Here is a 24,021-nt window from a genome sequence, read left to right as displayed (position 1 = left end):
ATGTAAAATCAGTTTTTAATAATAAAAACATAAGATATTGTGGAAAGCATTATTTAACTTTATTACCTTACTCATAACGTTGAATACAAATGCAAAATTAAGTGGTTATCCTTAATTTTAAGTCTACTTCAAAGCATGGTCTCTTAGATATAAGATTAAGGGCAGATATGTCACAAAGAGGAGGGAAACTAAAAAGTCAAGTCCCAAAACCTCACTAATTTACCTATGCAATATAAAGTTTGAGCTACAGCCCTTGTACTCCTTTACAGGTATTTTCTTCTGACTTTCCATTAATCTCATCTGAATTTTTAACAAGACCCAATAATCTGTCACAAGCCTTCCAATTATGAATTGAAAAGAAACATAGGTAGATTATGTGTATGTACCAAGTACTTTATGAAATTCATCACCACATACAGCTGCACTTCACATATAAACTTCAAAAATCAAAAGGACTATAATATTCTTAAAACCCAAAGGCCTATCTTCCAATCTTTTCTTCATTTTAAGAAAGGATTTGATCTAATGATGTTAATGTAGAAACACACCACATATTTTAACATCAATAAGAGATGACATTCAAAGTGAGAGCCAATAAATTTTTGCATTTAAAACCAAATGGAACATACCTTGGACACCTTAAATTATAAAATTCAATTCTAAGCAGGAACTGTTACTGTGTAACAAATACTGCTCATATCAAAAGTGCTGGTGACAACTAATTCAGTATGCCCTCCCCACAGAATCTGTTCACATACATATATGTATCTATAACTGTTAATAAGATTTTAAATGTTTAAGGTGCTTAAATTTTACAACGCAAGACTAATTCAATAAGCATTCATCTGCTACCTTTGTAGCAGTTAGAGTGAATGATCCATGGGCAAAAGGGCAAAAATGCTGTCATTTTCTAGAATGTGGCATTTGTGGAGGTGGAGTGCCCTCTATTGGTAGTGAGGAGGACACACTCATTAGCTGTCCTGCATGCATTTTCTCATTAATTCGGAGTTCACATCCATCCTGAAGCATTCGAACTGCTATTCGGGCAATATTCTTAGAGTCGTCAAGACCGCTGTGAGGCCGCCCATCATAATCCATTCCTAGTTTTTCAAGCATGATTGTTAGTTTGGTTTGGCTTCTAGGAACCTAAAAAATAAACAGTAAGTAATTCTTTAGTATTCTATAAGTCACTGTGAAGTAGCAAAACAGAAACCGAAAATTAATAGTAACAGCTAAATAAAGTTAGGCAAAGGGCAAATACTTCTGATCAACTGAAGCAAATAAATAAACATTCAGAGCTTTAAAAAAAGTGATCTTAGAGTTTTAGACAAAAATACGTATCAACAGATGGAATCTTCAAGGCATCTGAAAAGTTTGCAGGTTTGTAATTTAACAAATCATTTATGAAAGAAAATGTGTTGTTTTGAACATTTAAATTGAAGCGCTACCATTTTAACCCAAACTAATGCTTTTTTGCATGGTATTTTTCTGTACTGTATTAATTTATCTGAACGACTCTTTTGACAGATACACCAAAAAAATATTTAGCCTTTCTAGATGACTAAAGATAATGAAGATCAAGAATGAAAGACAACGTGATGTGGTATTTTCCCACCTATTTAACGTATACCCACTCCCTTTTGATAAATATAAAAATCTCACACATTCTCCAAATTTCAATATGCCCCTCCACTTCTGAGAACCACTGTTCTACCTTCAGTATACCCCTATCAGGAAGAAGATTTATTAAGTTTTACATCATGTATCTTGCATAGCTATGTCACCTCCATATTTCAGAGCCTCAGCTTCTTCATCTGTACATGAGAACAACAGTTGTACTGTTTACTCATTGGGTTAATGAAAGAATCACAAAGCAAATGCTATAAACTCACCATGACAAACATCAATAATTACCCTAAGCTGTAATACCACAATGCATTCTGGGCCTTCCACTAAATATCACCTAAAAATTGCGCTTCTGAAAAGAAACTTTTCCAACATATTGAATAACTTAGGTGAAATATTTCTAGAAACACACAACTTACCAAGACTGAATCATGAAGAAAACATAAAATCTAAACAGACCTACAATAAGGAAGACTGAATCAGTAATCAAAACCATCCCAACAAAGAAAAGCCCAGGACCAACTGAGTTCATTGGTGAATTCTACAAAACATTTAAAGAAGGGGGCGGCTGGGTGGCTCAGTTGGTAAGAGCTCAAGCTCTCAACAACAAGGTTGCCGTGGGATGGTGAGCTGCGCCCCTTATAACTAAAGATTGAAAATGGCAACTAGACTTGGAGCTGAGCTGTGCCCTCCACAACTAGATTGAAGGACAACGACCTGGAGCTGATGGGCTCTGGAGAAACACACTGTTCCTCAATATTCCCCAATAAAAAAAACGTATTAAAAAAAGCATTTAAAGAAGAATTAACACCAATCCTTGTCAAATTCTTGACAAAATAGAAGAAGAGGGAACACTTCGTAACTCATTCAATGAGGTCAACATTATCCTGGTACTCAAGCCAGACAAAGACACTACAAGGAAACTACAGACCAATATTCTGTATGAGTACTGATGCAAAAATCCTCAACAATACTAGTAAACTGAATTCTGCTGTATGTTAAATGATTTATCCACCATGACCAAGTGGGATTTGTTCCTGGAAAGCAAAGATTGTTCAACATATGAAAAACAATCAATGTAACATACCAATTAATATAATGAAGAGAAAAAAAAATGATCATCTCAATTGATGCAAAGAACGCACTGGACAAAACTAAACACACTTTCATGAAAAAACAGCCAACAATCAGGAACAGAGAAAACGAACTTAAAATAATAAAGGCTGCATGTGAAAAACCCACAGCATATTCAATGATGGAAGACTGAAAATGTTTCCTCTAAGATCAGGAATAAAATAAGGATGCCCACATTCACCACTTCTATTCAAAACAGAAAACCCATGTTCACTGAAGCATTATCCACAACAGCCAAAAGACAGAAGCAACCCAAGTGTCCATCAACAGATGGATGAATAAACAAAATGTGGTATATGCACACAATGGAATATTATTCAACCTTAAAAAGTAAAGAAATGCTCAAACTATAGAATATTATTTAGCCTCACAAAGGAAGGAAATTCTGACATGTACGTATGTACCATACAAAGTGAAATAAGCCAGTCACAAAGGGACAAATACTGTATGATTCCACTTATATGAGGTACTTAAGAGTAGTACAATTTATAGAGACAGGAAGTAGAAGGGTGGTTGCCTGGGGCTGGAGAAAGGGGGAAGAGGGAGTTTTTGTTTCAAGGTGACAGAGTTTCAGTTTTGGAAGATGAAGTTCTGGAGATGGACGGTGGTGATAGCGGCACGATAATGTGAATGTACCTGATGACACTGAACAGTACACTTAAAAATGGTTAAATGGGTCAATTTTGTTACATGTATTTTACCACAATAAAAGCAATCTCAGAGATAAAGTGAAAAGTCCTGGATAGTGCTGGAAAAATGGTTAACTCTTAAAAAGAGGCCAGTTCTCTCACTCAATATTTAAAATCTGAAAACTGTATGAAAACCTGGATAAAGAACACATAAACCTCATGCTTCCTAGGGCCTAGCAAGAAAAAGTTCTCAGAGAGGTGTCTGACCTGAAAAGTGAATGGTAGAAAAATAGTAGGCCAGATTTTACTGAGTGGCTTGAAGAAGAACTGCCAACAACAGTATACTTAGCAGACATTTTCATCTCATAAGCCAAATGAACAAGTGCTTATTATAAGACCCCAGAGAAAACATTTGACTTGAAGTGACAAGAGTCTTGGATTTTCAAAGGAAACTGAGTCTTTGTAAAACTCATATTGCAGAATGAAATCTTAAATGTTCATGCACTGAACTGAAAGCCATCTGGAAAAACTGTAGAAAACTAGACAGTATTTTGCCTCCCGTTCAACACCAGGATATGACTAGGGGTAGGACCCTTTCTCTGAATTGTCTGCTCAGCCTGAGAATTTGACTTTGAGAAAAGAGCTTTGTAAAGTACAGTCCAACTGCACACTAGAGATGAGATTTACTGATCTGCCTCTAGAGAAGTTATGGATTTCTGCAAAAGAAGAAGGTTCTGTCATTCATAGGAAAGTAATGAATATTTCACTGTCATTTTCAACTTTTTATGTATATCAACAAGTCTTTCCTTGTTTAATAATATGAAGGGCAAAGGCACAAGTTGTCTAATTTCAGTGGAAAATGATATCCTTGTGAGCTTATCTCAAATTCATCCCAAAATTGAGTGTTTATACAGGAAAAAACAAAAAGAACAAAAACACAGGTTTCACTTAAAGATGTATACTTCATTCTCTACTTTTACTTCAAAAATGACGTTCTAATACATATGTAGAAGCATAAAAGAAATAAACTAATACATTTGTATAATTTTGTACATGCTAAACCTACTTTTAAGTCTTATTAGTCACACAGAAAGAAAGCTTTTTTATTTTCTAAAATCTTGTTTAAAATTGTTTTAGGCTGTACTTTCATTCATAGTTTCAGCCTACTTATAAAAAAAAATCAAACTCCATTTTAAGTTAAAGACCGTTATTTAACAGAATTGTATTGTTTGCCTTATAAGTTTTTCACATTTATTAAAAGGAAAGAAAGAATAATTTCAAGTTTAATTATCCATTGCCACCCTCCACTCCCAAAAAAGGTTGGTTAAAAAGTCATTTTTAGTTTTAAAAAGGAGGAAAGAATACTTCGTACATACCACATACGAAAGACATTACATTGTTAGCAATGTATGTAGCAGAAACTTGTGATAAGACTTTTAAGTGTACTTGGATAAGACAAACAAAAAAACAAAACAAAAAAAGAGGAAATGTCCTAAAGAAGAAAACGTAAGTAGAAAACATAAGTTTCCTCAATTTATACTAATTGACATTATAGTTGGTATCTATTATGGAGAGGGGAAAACCAGAAGAAAAGAGCAGTCTAAGGAATTGGTCGACATAAACAGATACACAGAAAAATATTCTCTCCTCAAAAGAGCACTGGTAATTGCGTTAACGTATCTACAACTTTCTGATCACTCTAATGTACTGTGAGCTGTTGATATTTTTATGCAGACCTTGAAAATTATGGTTTTATTACCCTTAGAATAAATAAGTTATTCCTCTAAGTTAAAGGTTTGAAAAAGACACCCTAATATAAGAATTCATTACAACTTGGTAGTTGTTGCAAAAAAAAAAAGAAACTAAATATGATCAAGCCCCTTCAAATTTACAAGAAATACAGAGGACAGAGGTACATTTGAAACCATATCACAGGATACAATTAGCAAAATCTAGACTACATGGGAAACTACAGAACAAATGGCTCAGTTTCTTTAAAACACATAAAAGGTAAAAGAAAACAAAACATTTATGAAATTTATGATGATTAGATGACATTAGGAATTTTCAAAACTTTAATTTTTTAGGTGTGATAATGGTATGGTGGTTATATTTTTCCAAAGGAGTTCTTATCTTTTGGAATTATATAATGAAATGTTTACATCAAATGAAATAATGTTTGAGATCTGCTTCAAAAGAATATAGATGAAACAAGGTTGGACATGAGTTTAACTGATGAAATGGGCAATGAGGGTTCATTATATCTACTCTGGTATGCTTATAATTTTTCATAATTTGTTTTTTAAGAACACATTTTTCATAACATGTTTAAGGAATCACAAAATGAGTAAGATGATAAATCCACAAGAAAGAAATATTTACCAAATATAATCAAAGGACTGATATCCAAACTAATGATCTACAAACCAACTAAAAAAGGAAAGACTATCCATTTTTTTTTAAAATGGGTAGAAGATTTAAACAGACTTTGCAAAAGAAGAAATCCAAATGGCTAATAATCAGAAAAAGAAGCTCAACCTCATGAGTAATCAGGCAAATGCAAATCAGAACCTCAGTGAGATGACATCAAACATCTATCAGAATTACAAATATTTTAAATATCTAGTAATACCAGATACTGACAAAGACAGGGAGCAATTGTCAGTTCACACATTCTTTTTGTGAGCGTGCAAACTGATACAACCCCTTTGGAAAACTCTTTTGAATTACCTAATAATGCCAATGATGCACATATCCTATAAGCCAGCAATTCCACTCATAGGTTTACACCCTGGAGAAATGGGTGCACACAACACTGGAAGACACGCACAAGGCTCATAGCACTTCTGTTCATACAAGCCTCACACCAAAAACCGCCCCAATGGCCAGCCAGAATAGACTAGCTAAGCAAACTGGCATATTCACACAATGGAATGCTACACAGCAATAAAATAAATTAACTTTTATTAATGTATAAAGGTAATAAATTAACAGCTACATATACAACATGGATAAATCTCAAATATAATGTTGAAAAAAAGCTCAAAATAAAACAGCCAGTATGACACTAATTATATCATGTTTAAAAATAGGCAAAACCTAACTACATAGTGTTAAGGATAAACATATAAACATTAAAGCTATAAGGAAAAACAAGAAAATGATTCCCATGAAAAGTATGGATTTTAGTTCTGGGAGGAAGGAAGGGGTTGAGTAAGTGGAAGTTACAAGGGATTTCACTTTAAAACAATCTGTCAAACTCCACTTTTCTGTATGCATAGTTAAGAAACATTAAAACCACACACACAAAAACATTTTTAAGATAAAACACCTTTTCTCATGAACCTACCGTGTTTTCCTGAAAAAAAGACTAGCCGGACAATCAGCTCTAATGCACCTTTTGGAGCAAAAATTAATACAAGACCAGGTCTTATATTATATAGATCTTATATTAATATCATATGATTACAATACATTAATTATAATGTTACATAAACATTATAATATTATATAATTATATAAGAGCCGGTCTTAGAGTAAAACAAGACCGGGTATTGTATTATATTGTATTATATTATATTATACCCGGTCTTGTAAGACCGGGTCTTACATTAATTTTTGCTCCAAAAGACGCATTAGAGCTGATTGTCCGGCTAGGTCTTATTTTCAGGGAAACACAATACTTCAGGATGCACTTCACCAAAATGAAGTTGTAAAGAGAGAAGATGACACAAGATCTAACACATGATATAGAGCAGCAAAGGAAATCGCCTAGATGATTTTAGAAGAAGCCTGAAGAACAAAGAGTTCAGATTAGACCAGGATTAAAGGCTCTAGGAAGGTAGATCCCAAAGGGGGAAAGGGAAAAAAAAACACCTGACAGACTACCTGAATGTTTTGAGTATAGATACTGAGAAGTGATTTACAGTTTGAATGGAAAGAACAGGATAAGAAATCTAAAGAAGTCTATTGTTGTATTTGGGGAAAAGTTGTGAACCTTCTCCATTGTCATAGGAATGTAAACAATGGATAATGACTTGATTATAAAGGTAATAAAACTATATTAGAAAAATGCAGGGAGGGGAAAGACATGCAGGAATGGTGGCTTTATAACAGAGCTAAATTTTCATCTTCTGTTGCAGGAATTTAATAGATATCTCAAACTGAAATTCAAGAAATATATAATTTAGAAATGTTAAGGTCATTATTAGAACAGCTTTAAGAAGTTGAAAATGTTTGCCTCGGGAGAACAGAAGCCAATACTGGTGAGGGCCATGATGGAAGACTGCCAACTGTTACAAACTTTGCAATGTATTTTAAAAATGTACACTACACACAGGAATTTACGTTGATAAAATTAAAATTCAGTGGGAGCAGTTGTTCCACAAACAACCCACATACTGAATACCCCTATAGTTCCAAACCTGTTATTGAAAATTGTATCAACGTACTTAAGCAACAGGATGAACGAGAAAAATAGCTTATCTTTCTAAACTCATATGAACATAACCAATTTGGAATCGGAAAAGTAACAACTAATCATATGGCCTTTTTCTGTGAAAAGCACCTTGTAAAGAACAACTTAATGTACATACGAAATATAATAATTTATCATCAACAGCATAAGAGTAAAATCAATAAAATATAGAAATTTTACCTTGTAAAAGTTTCCATATGACTTTCGAATATTGATCCACTTTTTAGCAAAAGGAGGATATTTGAGCCTGTTTAGCCGGCACTGAATGTTCAGGAACTTACTCATATCCCAGGAACTTATAAATCAAAAACAGAAAAAAAAAACAATGGATAAAATAAATGCTGTAATAGTCTCACAAATGAGTATTTAAGTCATTCTTATTTGTTATTTATTTACACATATCACCTTTCTTTCTTATATTCACACATAACATCAAGCTTAGACAATAACCTCTCTTCCTCCAAAATAGTAATTCAAAAATAAACTTCAAAAAACAAACAGAAAGGGTGGTATATCAAATCTTTTCACAAACTAATTCTTATTAGGCTCATCTTGATCATTTTTATGATTCTGATTATCTGGGCAGACCTCTATCTTGTAGAGAATTTTTTCATAATTCTAAAATAACTCTGCTAACTTTCAACATCAGGCTTATCATATAGGAAGCTATTTGAGGGTGTAATGGAAATAAAACAAAAAACAAAAACAAATGAACAAAATACTTGAAAGGGACAAAAGGAGTTGGTATCAAGTAGTCATAATATAATTTGTTCTGCCAAAGTATGTTTCTACAACACTAATCAACCAAGTAGTTAAGGAAAATATTGACTGTATAATGTGGAAATTGTATCGGTTCATACATGGGTTTTCCTGGGCAGAGGGAGTCAGAATAATAGCAATCAGATTTATAACCTTCAGCAGGAAAAGAAAAAAGCTCTCAACTCAGCTGCTGTACTGACAACAGGAGTATTTTAAGAAAATTAGAAACAGTGGCCTGTCACCAGGATCCTATTTGCTTCTGTGTATTTGTAATATCCTCTGAGGCAATTTCACCTACCCTGAGCTGCTTGCCTGGGCTATCCAAATTATTTCTGGACATTATCGATTTTGTTTTTGTTAGTGCTCTGCTTACAAAATTGCACAGGTTTTGAATGGTCTGTCCCAAAATGGGAAGATCTTGCAGAATCGCACATACTCTGTTAGAACAGAAACTCCTGCATACTTTAGCAGGAACACTGCTTATTCGTGCTGCAATCAATAAGAGATTTCTAAAGAGGCCTATCAATATTTTCCCAAACTTCTACTTTTAAACACAATTATGATGTGATTAAGTTCAATGCTCTTTTTCCTCTTGTATGTGAGGGTCTCTAAACCCTTTATGTAGGTGACATCGTAGCTTTAGTGTACAGTCTGTCCATAGTTTGAAACAGAAATTGATCAGGACTTTCTTCAACCTTAACAGCACTATGGGAGAGGAGCTGCCTTGGCACAATGCCTGTAACCCTTCTTTTGATCTTTCTCATCTTTCTTCTTATTTTTCCATTTCACAATAAGCATACTTTTTGAACTCAGCACTACAGCAAGCATAATGGAAGACTACAAAGTAGCAAAAGTCCTTGCTCTAAAAGAATTTTAATCTCCTTGCAAACATAAATCTTACACACCTGAAGTTTAGATATCAGAATATTTAGTCAGATGCCAACAGGAATGGTACATATCTCAGAGGCTACAAGATTTTAAGCCAAAAAAAAAAAAAAAACCAACCACACACACACACACACACACACACACACACAAACAGAGCAATGTGAATTGTAGTGTCTGTAATAAAGCATTAGGTGGGCTTTGAATGATAAAGAAGTTGTCAAGGAAGAGAGTCTTCCAGTAGAGAGGAAACCATGAATAAGTATAGAGAGAAAGGATAAACCATGTGATTCATGGGCCAGCCTAACTAGAGTAATAAAGAATGGCAAGGTGAATTAGGCTACACAGGTAGGGTGAGATTAGATGAAAGAAACTCGAAAGCCAGACTGAAGTTTGGACTTTTCTGAGCAAAGAAGTGTCCTGATAAAAACAGTTTTAATAAAGACATTTTAGTTTTATATATTAATATTTATCTGTCTCTAGTCTTCTTATCCTGGATTAGACAGTTATCATTGCTTTCGTTCCTCTCTTTGATCCCTAGGATTCAAATTTAACTAGGAACAAGAATATGAAAGGAAATATACTGTCTCCTTTATTTAGTAAGTAATATTTTTGTGGTTATTCTAAAAGTTAAATGAATAAGGACATCTTTAATCTTAAAAAGTATATAAAAAAGATAATTTTCCTAAATACTTACCCATCTGTTAATATGCAATATTTATACTTTGTTCCTAATTCCTTCACTTTCATCCAGTCAATTACTTTCTTCAGTACCTGAGGGAAGGTATCAGCTCCGTCTACCTGATCCTGAAGATATAAAAGTAAAATATATAAAAATCTGCCAGACATAAACATTATAGGGTAAGTAACAGTAAGAGAAAGTCTTAGCTATGATTTTTTAAACTCTTCATGATTTCCTTGGCTGAGCTCTATCTAACATTTCATTTTAAAAACAATTAAGAATTATTTATAGCCAAGTATTAGGGACTGCTCTCAAGTGAAGTACATAATCCTCCCAAAATTAAGATTTAAGATCAATCCCAGTGATTCTCTTTTTGTTGTGTTTTTGCAATTCTATTCTTAATTTTTTCTTGTTAGTTGCAGGTATACAAAACAACTATATATATGTATGTTAAAGTATAGTTGACATTATTATTCAGCTCCAGCTTCAGGTGTACACAGCAGTGGTCGGTCACCTACACCGTCCGTGAAGTGGTCTCCCTAAAAAGACAAGTGCCCATCTGATCCCCTACAAAATCTTTACATTATTGATTATATTCCCCAAACTGTCCTTTGTATCCCCGTGGCAATACTGTGACCACTAACATGGGCTTTCTAATCTCCTCACCTTCTCCCTCATCCCACCCCCCTCCCAACTAGCAACCATCAGTTTTACCTCTATATCCCTGAGATTATTTGTTTACTTTGCTCATTTATTCAGTTCTTTAGATTCCACATATAAGTGAGATCATATGATATTTGTCTTTCTCCGTCTGACTTATTTCACTTATGTAGTATGTGGTAGAAAGATGTGAGCTTTGAGATAGGAAGACCATTTTAAAGGGCTATGGCTCAGTGAGAAGAGATTTCCCTTTTCTCCACTCTAGAGAATCTGTGAGCAGCAAGGTTGAGGCCTAAAAAAAGGAGAACCACATCATTGCAAAAAGAGCCAAAGCCCTTTAAAGTGGTCTCCCTATCTCAAAGCTCACATCTGTCTACTACATACTACATACCACAGCCAGACTCACCTCCCCCTAAAATGTAAATCTGTTCCATCACATCACTTTCATTCATACTTAAAATCCTCCAAACACTCCCCAGGGCTTTCAAGCTATAAAGACACACAAAACTCTTCATGATCTGGCTTGCCTTGGCCTACCACTTTAGCTTTATTTATAATCATTTTCTTACCAGCCCACCTGCACTACTTACTTGAATCATCCTGAACTACTTATAGTTCTGCCATTCACACCCATTCATGATCATTCTTTTCCACCTATTTACCTATTGTGACTCAGCCCAATTTCACTAACTTGAGGAAGGTTTTCCCAGGACAGCCCTCCATTCCTTCTGTCATAGGAAGCCCTTTTTACAGATGCCTGTAATGCCCTGATGAAACACTGACTTACTTGTCAGCCTTCCTAACCACACTGAGACCACGGTATATTCTGTGTCCTCCTGAATAAGATTGGTAACTGAGCGGAGGAGACTGACCTGACCATCTCTGTATCCCTTAGGACCTTGGCAAATACTACAGTAGGCACTCAAATATTTGTTGAGTGAATGAATGAAGGAACTAAGTAAATGAAGAAAGGGTCTGCCACATTAGAATACACCCAAAAATCAGAGACTTAAAAAAATTAAGCTATACTATATATTAAATCAAGTTGTAAACAGATACATTTTAAAACTTTAGTTCCAAGTTCAGCATGGTTAACACTTAACTTTACTAATGTTCCACAAACAAATGAACTTTTAGATTCATCATTACAACTCCTTGAAAAGAAAAGCTGAGAAAAATTTTATCAGATGTAAAGTTTGCTTTTCTATTTCTTAACTACCACAATATGAAAGATCTTTACCAAGCAAGGAAAGTATCACATTAATTTAAATTGTTTATAGCAATAATTTTTTAAAACTATGAAATAAATCCCTAATTTCAAAACTTCTTTCAAACTCCCAAAAAAGAATTATAACCTGAGTAATTCCAGTTAGACTGATGCAGAAATCAGAAAGTTGTGTGTTAATCTCTGGTCTCACATACTGCTGAAATGTATCTTCCTACAAGGGAAGGACAACAAGTTAAAAATATTTTCTAGACTTAAGATATATGACACATGATACATGACAAATTCAGCCACACAAAGTTATAATCTCATTGGTGCTCACTGCATAGACCTTTCCAGATTTTAAACAATTTAAAGGTAATTCCCTACTCCCAAAGCACTGATTTTTTTTTAATTAAAAAATTGTATTTCATAGTTCAAAATTTAAGATAAAGCAAGTATCTGAAAGCAAGCCTTCAAACCAAAGTTTAAACATATTCCTGAGGAGCAAAGTGTTGATAATTTTGTTTGTAATATTTTGAAACTATAAAGCCTATTAATGCAACCGCTACTTCCAGATAACAAATACTTTTCAAATAACTTCTTTTGAATACCAGTCTTCAGTTATAATGAATTAGCTCCAGTTTACTGCTCTCTCATTTACTCATGAATAGTCCTTTTTATTAGACTAAGATTCCATTAAACTGAATTCTGAACAGTCAAAATTTGACTATATGGTACCTTGTAGTTTAAAGGGAGACAACACTGTATTTATTAAAGTAATTTTTAACCTCGTCAAGCTTTCAGGTTTGCCTTCTTATTTTATGCTGACAACTCTGGGAACTCAGAAAGTCCAGTATTGCTGTCACCAGACTCAGATCTCTAAGTGCTTTTATTCTCTAGCCCAATACTGTCTTCCTAAACCAGATCACACTCAGTCACTTGTGAAAAATTAGCAACAATTTCAAAGCCTAAAGATTTATAGGCAGCAACTGTTAATACTAGGTAGATATGGAGAAAAAGACAAAGAATACTCTTTGTGGTAGAAGACTTAAAAATTAAGAATTCAAAATAACTGTTCATATTTCTTACAAATAATTCTTTTTACAGACTAGTATTAAGCAGATGAATTACAGTTATTAATATATTGTAAAAGAGCAAAAGTGAAGAACAGCAGAGAACACTGGAACTTTAAAAGTTAGATGCTCTTTACTGACTAGACATATTATAAAAGAGAAAAAAAATTCTACTTAATTGAATTTCAGAGATAAATGAAGTCTATATTCTTTTAAGTATTTTGTTCAAAACTATGCTACACCTTCTAAAAAAAGGAAGTTGCCATTACAAGCAGATGATAAAATGTTATTCATTAAATTTTTTAATACTTTAAAAATTTTTAATTAACAGAATAATGCTATAGAGAACTATGCATTCATTGATCAAATATTTAATAATTACTTAAATAAATTACACAGTAAGTTAAAAGGTAATGAAGGTTATCAGAAAATAGAGTAGGTAAGAGCGATCAGAAACACTGGGTGCAGCGGTATTTAAGCTACACTGTTAAACAGGTAACCAGTTAGGCTTCATTCAAAAGGTGAGAGCTAAGGAAGGTCTGGAAGGGAGGGAGAATGGGAGAAAGGGAGAGGAAGGAGGGAGGGAGGGAATTAGCAGCAAGACCTCTGGGGGAAAAGAACTGAGAGATAAAGCCCTGGGAAGTGGCGAGGTCTGACATTTTTGAGAAACAGCAAGCAGGTCAATATGGCACAATCTGAAGTAGCAAGAGGCCAGATCACATGAGAAATGCAACTTTTACTCTGAGTTAAATTGGGAGCCATTGAAGGGTTTTGAGCAGAGGAGTGATATGATCAGCTTGTATTTTATAAGGATCATTCTGGCCTCTATGTTGAGAACTGGCTATAGGCGACAAGGATAGAAATACAGAAAACGGTTAGCTGGTGAATACAGCAAATCCAGACAAGCAATGACCAGGGGCTCAGGTGAGTCACAGCAGTGCAGTTATGTGGCTGGATTCTGGACATATTTTGAAGGCAGAGTAAATGAGAGTTGCTGTCAGTCTGTATGTGTAGAACAAGCGTCAAGGATGAACTGAGCATTAGGAAGACAGAGCTGCCCTCACTCAAGCTAGGGAAGGATGCAGATAAAATAGATAATTCAGGGTAAATTCAATTTGGGACATGTTGAGATGTCTGTTTAGATGCCCAAGTAGAGATAGATGTTAAGTAAGCAGTCTGGCGACAGACATCCAGGTTGGAGATCTGTATTTGAAAGTCATCAGCACTTAGTTTCTAAAAGCTACGGAACTGGATGACAGATGTGATCATTAAGGGAGAATCTATACGGAGACGAGACCTGGGATTGAATCTGGGGCATTGATAATAGGAAACTGGGAAGAATGTATACATTTTTTGGCACCCTCTGTATATATCCTAAACCTACACCCTCTGTATAATCTTAAACCTAAAAGAGAAAGGGAGGAAACAGATGTATAAATAAATAACTTTTTCAAAGAAATTTGCCATAGAGAAACAAAGAAACATGGTAACTGGAGAGGAAGTGGGATCAAGCGAAGGCGTTTTATGGTGTGAAAATAAGATGCTTGAATGTGATGGGAACAATATAGTAGAAGCAATAAATCACTAATATCTAAATGAGGGAGAATTACTAGAGCAATCTCCTTGAGTAAGAGAGAGGAAGTGGAATCTACTGAGCTACGCAAGATTATATGCCTTCGGAGCTATCGTTTTTACTTTTGATTTATTGACCTTTAATTTGCTTTGGACAAGGAAATTATGTAAACAGGCTGATTAAGAATATAACTAAGAGAGGCTCTGAACAACAAACACTAAGAAAAAAGCTATGCATTTTAATGCATAAAGCCTTTTTATATTTATTCCCAGTGTGTTGGTGACAACTAGCGATACTACAGAAGTAACTATGGATAGATGAGATGTTATATGTCCTTGCTCAGATTTTACAAGGCACAGTAATAGTTTGGAGAATTCCTGTTGACTTCCAACTAGCAATGCAATGAAAACAAGCATCTAAAGCATACATGTTATATGGACTAGAAGCAAAAATTATGAGAGTTGTTTCCCCCATAACTTTTCACCAGAAAGATGGCCAGTTCTAAGTTGAAAGGTGATTTCTATAAATTATCATTTTCAGAGATCAGAGCATACATTCAGCTATAGCAGTTATTCTCAACCCTGACTGCATATAAAATGAGAAGCTTTTTTAAAATGCTAATGCCAGGGGCCCCAGCACAGAACAACTAAATCAGAATCTCTGGGATGAGGGCCAGGCATCTGTATTTTTCTTTTTAACACCCCAGGAGATTCTGATGCCCAACCAGAATCTTAGCAAATAGAAAAGAACACTATAATTTTGGCTACCGAAAAAGGAGAGAAGCAGACGCTGAAATTATTTTATTATAGCTTTTCTATTAATCAAGCTGATACAAAGCATACAGCAAGAGCAAAAAGCTCACTTTAGAACTCTAATTCTAGCTGAAACAAATAAGATCCTCTGCCTTACTAGCCAACCCCAGAATAGTTGCTGCTAAAAATAAAATTAAAATATAACAATTCACTTACTATTTCTAAGGTATGAGTATTCAGTAAAACAACAGGAAATTCAATTATTTCATGTATGAATTCAGGTGGGTTACCCTCTTCACAAGTGGCTTCAAAGTCAATAATACAAATGTAGTCATAATAACTGTCAGCACAATTGCTTTCTTTCAACATCAGCTTCTGCTTCTTATAATAGTTTTTCAGCCTCTTCTTTAGTACATCCTTTACTCCTCTAAGGAAAGTAAGAATAAAATTAACTCAGGTGAATTTCAGTCAAGGTGTGAATTCTTACCTGCTTGCATTGGGTTGAACATTGACAAGCAAAGCATAATTTAGCAAGTGTTAGCTAAAATAAATGTAAACAAAGCAAGACTCAAAGCTAATTTAGCAAAGAATTAATTAAAGTATAATGTTAATACAGCATCAATATTTTCCTTCACAAGTAGCTTTTCGTTTTTGTAGTTATTACAAACATTTTCTCCCGTCTATACTGGTACTTCACACCATGAGCCTTGTCGGCATATACCACCTACACGACGATACTGCCTTGAGTACCAAGCTGACATACATGATACAAAAACTGAAGTTAACACTGAATTATCCTACTTGCCAAATAAAAATTCAGAGTATGAAAATTCAGGTAAATTGAACATATTGTGCTTTTTTTCTTTCTTTTGGCTTCCACAGGTCAAACAACTAAAAAAGTCCATATGAATATGAAAACATTATGAGACTGATACATAAAGTTGAATGTCTGTTAGCTATTTAACTAGGAAAACTCATTTAGAAGACACCTTCTGTGTCCAGTAAAACAGTGCAATATTCAGTAAGTTTTTAATTGTAGACTTCTAGTTACCATGAGTAGATATGATTTGGGAGATTTCAGTATTACAGGTATTTTAAAAATACATGTTCCACAAATGGGGGATTGGGAATTGGTGGTTCTAAATAGAAACAATGGCTGGTAATGGTGGTTACATTCTTCAAATACTATGTATTTCTTCAAAAATATTAAAAGCAATAACCAATGCTCAGACTTCCTTCAGAATTTATTTAGCTGAGTCTATAATGGCTTGCAAATACATATGACAGTAAAAATAAGATCTAAGTTGTAATTAATGTGCAGTGACAAGCAAGGCACTTTGGTTGTCACCTATTAGTGACTATTAAAAAATCTGTTTTAACCTTTTGTTTTCCTTTCTAAACTACCACTGAAAATGAATCCTATCCACGCCACTACTAATAATTCATCAGTTCGTTGTTTTAAGACAAAATGTCTTAACATATTTATTTGCTTGAGATTTTCCAAATTGCCAAACCTAGCAAGGAAACCCTTTATCTCCTTTCACATTAAGGTACTGAGTGACCTCTGTCATGTGACAGCTTTGGACTACTTTGTCTTAATTTCTTTCCTCTCTCTCTTTTTTTGGAGAAGCCGTATTTTACTAATGGGTTGCCAGTAAACCAAATGGCAACACAAACATATAACCAGTTGCTCCAGAGAGGCTTGCCTCTTTAACATCTCCCTTGCCCATCCACATCCAAATCCTCACCATGTTTGACTGTGCGAACTTGGTAAGACATTCAGAATCTGTTTCTCCTTAATTCTCGCTGGTATGGCTCTTAGTAGCGTCCTGGACTCTGGCAAATGCCTCCACTCCCACAGCCCTCCTTGTCACTCTGTGCCTTACTTGAGAACGAAGCACTAATGTCAATTCCCTGCTGCAAATGCCTTCAGTGGCTTCCTTCTGCTTACAAAGTAAAACGCAGACTTTAGCGCAGGGTTCCTTCACAACTGGGCTATGACTGACCATCCTCAGCTGCTCCCACCCCCCACGGCACGGGGCGGACTGCAGACAACACGTGGTGGCAGTCATCACCTGAACCTGCAGTACGCTTTCGTGGCCTATAACTTTGGTTAGACGATAGCTGACGAAAAAGAAAGCTCATGGAGCAGAAAACATACCCACAGAAATTAGGATTTTTGAGTTCTTACGGCTGAAATACCCTGTCTCCCTTTTCTGCCTGGTACATCAATTCAAAGTCATCCCTGAATTCCTAAGATAGACTCTCTACTGCATTCTCATGCTATATTTGGCCATACCTCCAATATAGCACTGGTTACTCTGTATTGGGATTGTTTGTGTACTTTCGCAGAAAATCATATGAGTTTTCCAAATATACTGGGAATATACTTGTTTTACCTTTATAACTTTAAGGCCTAGTACTGCTTAGAATTCAGTAAGTGCTTCTTGAATAAAGTATAAACATGCCTCTAGATCACTAGCTCCCCTGCAAGTCAGGAGTAAGCAACTGGTCTTCACACCTGGGAAGGACAAATATGTTGCTCAAAAAATCTTCTGTAAGCTACAGGTTGTATCTTCATAATGGAAAGAGTTGGGGGAAATAAAGTAAAATTTTTCTTCACAAATTAATATGTAGACAATCTAGGAGAAAAAAATATATATGTGCTCTTTTGAAAAGTAGTGAAGCTCTATTTTAAAGCAAGGAGGAGGCTTCAGGGGTACCCAGAAACAATAACAATTTTCATCTATTGTATATAATCAATTTTTTCTTGATGCCTAGAAGTTCTATTGTCTATCAAAAATCTTCATGTTTTTCTGGATTCCTAAAGTCATTCCTGCCCATGGTCCAAGTCAAAATAAAGTGATTTGCTTTACAAAAATATCAAAAACCTAAGTGTGTATATATCTCACTGAAGACAGACAGACAGACACACACACACACACACAATTGGCGAAGCTGCATTCATTTCTCATTCAATATACAGTTAAACATAAAGCATACTATTCTGCATTTTTAAAAACAAAAACAGGGAAAAAAATACTTCCTGATAGGTGAACGACTTTTTTAAATCACCTGGTTACAAAGAAATCCTCTTCATAAAAATAATGCAAATGGACAAAAGAAAATAAAAAATGAAAATATTGAATCTCATTAATAAAATAATATCCAACAATGAAATGAGCAACTAAAAAAATGTTTAAACATATTTGGTGTAATAAATACTCCTATACATTGCTGGTAAATTGTCAAAATAGTCATAGGCTTTAACTCAGCGATCCTGGTCTATCACCTAAAAGCTAACAGAAATAATTTCTCATTCAAAGAACACACAAAGATTAATGTACAAGAATGAAATTACAGTTGTTATTTGAATTGTTAATAATGATTATTTCTTTATAGTAGCATAATTACAGAGCGTTTTTAATTTTTCCAGTGTTTTCAAGATTTTCTAGGATGAGCATGTACTACTTTTATAATTTTAAAAAATTATTTTTATTTACCTGGTTTCAAGCTTGAATTCTGAAAGTTTAGCTCTGAGTTCTTCCTTACTCATTCTATTAATGCAACCATTCGTAATAGCAATCTCTTTATAAACTGGGTCACTGAAATCACTGGAATTGGAGGTAATGAACTTAGATCCTTTTGTTTCTTGGCCATCAAATCTACATCGTTGCTTTTTCTACAAAAAAACAAAAACCACAGAGTTTATGATTAGTACCAACATCTTAAAGATTCAAACTCCTGAGGGAAGTTCAATGAAAACTGCCCACTTCAGCTACTGGAAGGACGGCAGGATAGAAAGAAGAGATACTTGTTTCCAATACCATTGACCCTGCTCTCTTCTGAGTCATGAAGTTCCTTATAGGCAATGAAGCTAAGTTAAAAGAACACTGATGTTGGGAATCAGAACCACTTCAGAACAGAGCCCCAGCTGACCATTTACTAGCAGCATTACCTTAGGTAGTTACTTATTAGTCTCTGATGTCTGTTTCCTTACCTACAAAATAAGCGTAATAATTGTCTCAATAGCATTTAGTTTGTGATAATAGTAATGGTAAATAGTATTTAGGCAAGATTATTATAAGGGTTTAATGAGATTATGTATATCAGGCTCCCAATACCATACTCACTGTAGCTATTAATAAATGGCAACTTTACTTATTACCACCACAGACTATAGAACAGACATTTTTTAATTTACAAATGAATTAATTTTTAAAATTAATCTTTACAACATTATGCACGTACAAATCAGTGACTTCCCAAGAATTTTTCACCTGATTGCATTCCACAAAGTTAACAGAAATTGCCCAATGTAAAATGAAAACGAACTAGAAATCTACTTCAAAACTTCCTAGTACCTAAGGCAAAGGAGGAAATGTATTCAGTTTCAAAACACAAAATCGCCAAAAGTTACACATACAACAGTTATTCAGGATAACTAGTTACTATATTATAAACCTTTTCTCTTTTCTTAAATCAAAATCCGTGTTAAAAAAATGACTCAATTTTAATCACTCTACAGGTAGTCCCAAAATATGTTAAATTTCAAAGATTCATTTGTAAGTCAATTACTTTCTACATGCAATGTAACAAATATCAGGTATGTTCCAGAAGTTTCAAAAATACTTTGCTACTTACTATTAATCCATATTAAATCTTGCTAACTTAGTTATAATTTACCACATTGTCCCCAGTTGAACTTTACAGATTTAAAGAGGGATAACCATAAACAGGCCATAATCTTTGTCTTATAATGGATCATAATGGTTCAGGGACTATTTCTCACTCTAAGTTCTCAATTTAAGGCAACATGCACTTACTGGAAATATAATGCTAGGTAGGCACTGTACTGGAGCACTCAAGAATGACTCACTCCCATTTCCTCTGAGGAAGAGGTCAGCAATTCTAATGTGTGAATTGTCCATAAATTGAAAAATAACTGCACTGAAGTTCCTTGTTGACAAATGTTTAAAAAGCTTTATTACACTGATCTTTGACTAAAACTGAGAAAATAATTAGCTTTCAATACTATATTACATTTACGATACCTGGTTATTTTATCATTAGAACTTAATCAGGATAATTTATCCTTTGTCTTTAAATGTACATTGCATTTTAAACTTCATGTTCAATCAGGTTAAAATTTAGGTCAACAGTGAGTAATAGTTCAACTACCAAAACAGACGTTTCAGTTAATTTAAGTCAATTTTCTTTTTGGCTAAATCCTCTCTCTGATTCACTTGCTTAATTTGTATCTAAAACTGTAGCTACAAACATTACCAACAAGTAACACTTAGGCCTCTTCTAGATACACTATAGGCATGATTTGTATAAAGAAAGATCTGTGTCCTCTCTTAGGTTCCACTTGAGCCCTTTTCCTTCAGTGAAGTTTAGGGCACAGTCAAGATCCAATACTCAGTGATCAATGTCTCTTCCCAAATTTCAGGTCTACGCTAAGTTTCCAAAGAAGGATGTTCAAGTCATTCCACTAAGGAGCAGAAAGAAAATATTAAAAACCCTACCTACATGGATTATTAATCTACAATAACACAAAATCAGTTTACTAAATAATACATAGATTGACAATGGCATCCTCCCCACTGTCTGCGTCCACCAGTCCGTCACATGTCACACACAGTACTGGCCACATGAGGAAGGAGGGCACACTCCACAGTATGGAGAAGAATATTCACCTTCACAGTACTGTGACAGTTTGCAATTTTCATGTGTCCAAGTAAGTGGTTTTATGGTTTATATTATCCCAAGTAAGAGAATCTTTACATTAGGGAGAGTGACTACAAATATCTTTTATACCAAACGGAAGCTTACCAACGATCTTGTGGCAAAGTACTTATTTAAGTGCTTTTGAACTTAAAAAAAAGTTACGTATTTTCTTTTACAAAAAGATAGGTATTCCAAAATTATTGTCCTTTTCCATGATAAGAAAGGGATTGACAGCTTGATCCTTAGAAGTTTTGGGTCTTTTTTAATGAACATAATTTGTTATTTCAAGGTGAAATAAAGTGTTTTAACAAATAAGTTAGATAGTAAGTGCGTATCGAAAGAAATTTTTTTTCTGTAGCAATAACATTTGAAAATAGATGTTTTCAAAATGTTTCCAGTATTTTATTGCCAAAAAATGGTTCATTATCTAATTTAAAAAAAAAACCCTCTCCATCTGCTCACTAAAAAAAAAAAAAGAAAACTCAGAAGCAGAATTTAACTTGATTAAAATTATTCCAAAGGAAGAGTTCTGATGATATTTGAAGTAATTGTTAAAAATATAGAAATGAGACATCTATTAGTTTACAAACACAACTGACATTAGAGATAATGGAAATGTACTTAGCTAAATTCCAACAAAAATCCTGCTTAATTGAGGTTGGAAAAAAAAACTACCATCGTTTATGAGCATCCAACAAAAGATTTTTAACAAACGTGAGTCACTAAAACCAATTTGGAACACAGTCCCAGGCCTTGTGTCGCCGTATTTCAAAGTTTTCAGACTCAAATGTAATGAAGTATATTCAGTCACACTTCTCTTATTCAAAATAAACTTTAAAAACTATTTTTAAACTGACTTAACATGATCTTATTGACAGTATCTCAGATTGTGAAGAGGGAGACGAGGTGGAAGAGTGCTTCCTTAGACGGGGCTCGGGAGGCCCTTTGGAAAGCAGTATCTCACGGAGAATGTGACACCTATGCAAAAACCCCGAGCAAGCTCTCGCGGGGCAAAAGGAGCGTACAAAAAAGACAGATTTAACACCATAAAAGCAAGCAAGGAAGCCAGAGGCGCTGGGAGCGGAAGGGAAGAGCTGTGTGGGAGGCGGTGCGCTACGAAGGAGGAGCCAGGTCCCGCGGGACAGCAACCTGAAGACGAAGGAGGGGGGCACACCAGTCAGATCCGTGTCAGTGAAACACCAGTCCAGCTGCTCCGCGGAGCACCGGCCGTAGATGCGAGGGGCCGTAACCAGGAAGCCTCTCGCAAGCACCCACTCTAAGAGGGGCTCCAAATTTGCTTGTTGTGGATGGAAAGTGACCGATTTCAGCCTTAGCTTCTCTACCACCTTCAGCGTTGGTCCAAATAACTCTTATTCATTAAACGAGTACACAAGCTCGTTGTGCCACTGTCACTCGGATCTGCCGGGGACACGTTAACAATCGTGAAGAAAATCCGCCGTCTGTCTACAGGAAAGAGCGGGAAACGGGCAGCAATCGGGGACGAGGTCACAACGGGCACCACCACCTTTTGTTCCGGCAGGAAGACGACGGGCTTAAGGATCTTAGGTGACAGGCGTGGCGCTCACGATGCGATGGGGAATAACCGCGGCAGCCCACGAGTCCCCGATCCGGGCGCGCAGAGCGTGCAGGCCAGAAGGCCCACCGTTACTCACCCCACCACAGTTCACACACTTCTCCTGCCTACGGCCTGTCATCCAGAAGTTACTTCCGACCAGAGGGGGCTCGAGGACAACCACTCCGCCTCAAGGCTCCCAGAGCTTGGGACAGGGAGAGCGGCAGGGGCTGGGATCCGAGGACACGCCGGCCGCGCTTTCCGCGAACGCCCCACAAGAACGGCGCGCGCGGACAGGCGCCTCACCTCGGGATGCGGGGGCTGCCGCTCCTCCCGCGACTCCAACCGCGGCGACTCCTGCAGCGCGGGAGCCACGGCCTCGCCGCCTGCCTGTTCGCTCTGCTCAGCCTCCATGCCGGGTGTCAAGGAAGAAGAGACCGGGCTGGCGCCCGACACTCACTCACTCTCACTCGGCCAAGCCCCAAAGGCTCGCCTTTCTCCGTCGAAAAATGACCGGCTCCCGTTCCCGCGGCGGCGGCCACACAAATCGAGCGGACACCTCCTACTTCCGGCAGCGTGTGGCGTCTACACGTCGCGCAGGCGCAGTGGGCCGGCGCGCGCCGAGAGCGAGCGCGTCGCCGACTGGGGCGGGAGGAGGAAGGGGAGGGAGGAGTGCGCGGGGCGGGGGCGTGGGCTTCGCTGACCCTGCGCGGACGCGGCGCTGCTTCCCAGGGAAGTCACTCAAGAATCTGAACGTTAGCGACTAGAGGATACCACGAGTAAATGATTCCACCAACTTTTCCTGAGAAGAAAAACAACAAGTACCATAGAGGGGAATTTTAATCATAGCAAATAACATTTATACAAGAGTTAAGACGTCCTCTTTTGGAGAAGAAGAAAGGAGTCTGGACTTAACTGAAAAACGGAACAATGTATGAAACAACTGTTTTCAGACATTGGACAAAAGTCAGTCCTGGACTGTTGTCCCTGACAGAAAAGAAACAAGATGAACCCCCTAGGTCACCCTGCTTTCTGCCTGGAGGCAATTTCCAGTTTGTGGTGCAGGGAAAAGGGAACTCAAAGACCCTGGGTCTCCCTGAGAGGACGGGTCTCACTGAATTAAGAAGACGGGGCTTGGCCTTTCGGGGCCTTGAGGAGGCCAAGGTGGTTGGAATTTATGAGGTGGAATTCATGAAGAAAGAGCTTCTGAAATCTGCAGAGGGTTCCCCTGGCATCTTCAGCTGAGTAAAAACCAGTGACT

The 24,021-nt window shown here is 36.2% G+C and overlaps 1 protein-coding gene across 2 annotated transcripts; it reads right to left on the bottom strand.

Annotated features, from left to right (window-relative positions):
- Positions 1-39: 39 nt before the first annotated feature.
- Positions 40-23,341, bottom strand: ERI1 (exoribonuclease 1). Of its 2 annotated transcripts, none has more exons than XM_081046269.1 (7): positions 23,067-23,341; positions 18,961-19,139; positions 15,674-15,884; positions 12,208-12,291; positions 10,208-10,317; positions 8,047-8,161; positions 40-1,146 (listed from the first exon to the last, which is right to left on the bottom strand). In XM_081046269.1, exons 1-7 carry the CDS (start codon positions 23,172-23,174, stop codon positions 904-906), a joined length of 1,050 nt encoding a protein of 349 aa, XP_080902395.1. In that variant the 5' UTR covers positions 23,175-23,341; the 3' UTR covers positions 40-903. The 2 variants fall into 2 exon arrangements, with proteins under 2 accessions (XP_080902395.1, XP_080902396.1); XM_081046270.1 differs by having other exon boundaries at positions 22,861-23,100.
- Between the last annotated feature and the right edge of the window lie 680 nt (positions 23,342-24,021).

This window comes from Rhinolophus hipposideros (genome assembly GCF_964194185.1).
Source record: "Rhinolophus hipposideros genome assembly, chromosome: 4".
NCBI classification, from domain to species: domain Eukaryota; kingdom Metazoa; phylum Chordata; class Mammalia; order Chiroptera; family Rhinolophidae; genus Rhinolophus; species Rhinolophus hipposideros.
This window is presented reverse-complemented; position numbering and strand designations above follow the sequence as displayed.

Bases quoted from the DNA above. Each gene is read 5' to 3' on its own strand.
- ERI1 (XM_081046269.1), bottom strand. From the start codon at position 23,174: ATGGAGGCTGAGCAGAGCGAACAGGCAGGCGGCGAGGCCGTGGCTCCC. The intron at 19,140-23,066 runs GTGAGGCGCCTG...GTTTTTTTGTAG, and splicing joins GGCAGCCCCCGCATCCCGAG to AAAAAGCAACGATGTAGATT. The intron at 1,147-8,046 runs GTAAAATTTCTA...TTTATTTTTTAG, and splicing joins CATATGGAAACTTTTACAAG to GTTCCTAGAAGCCAAACCAA.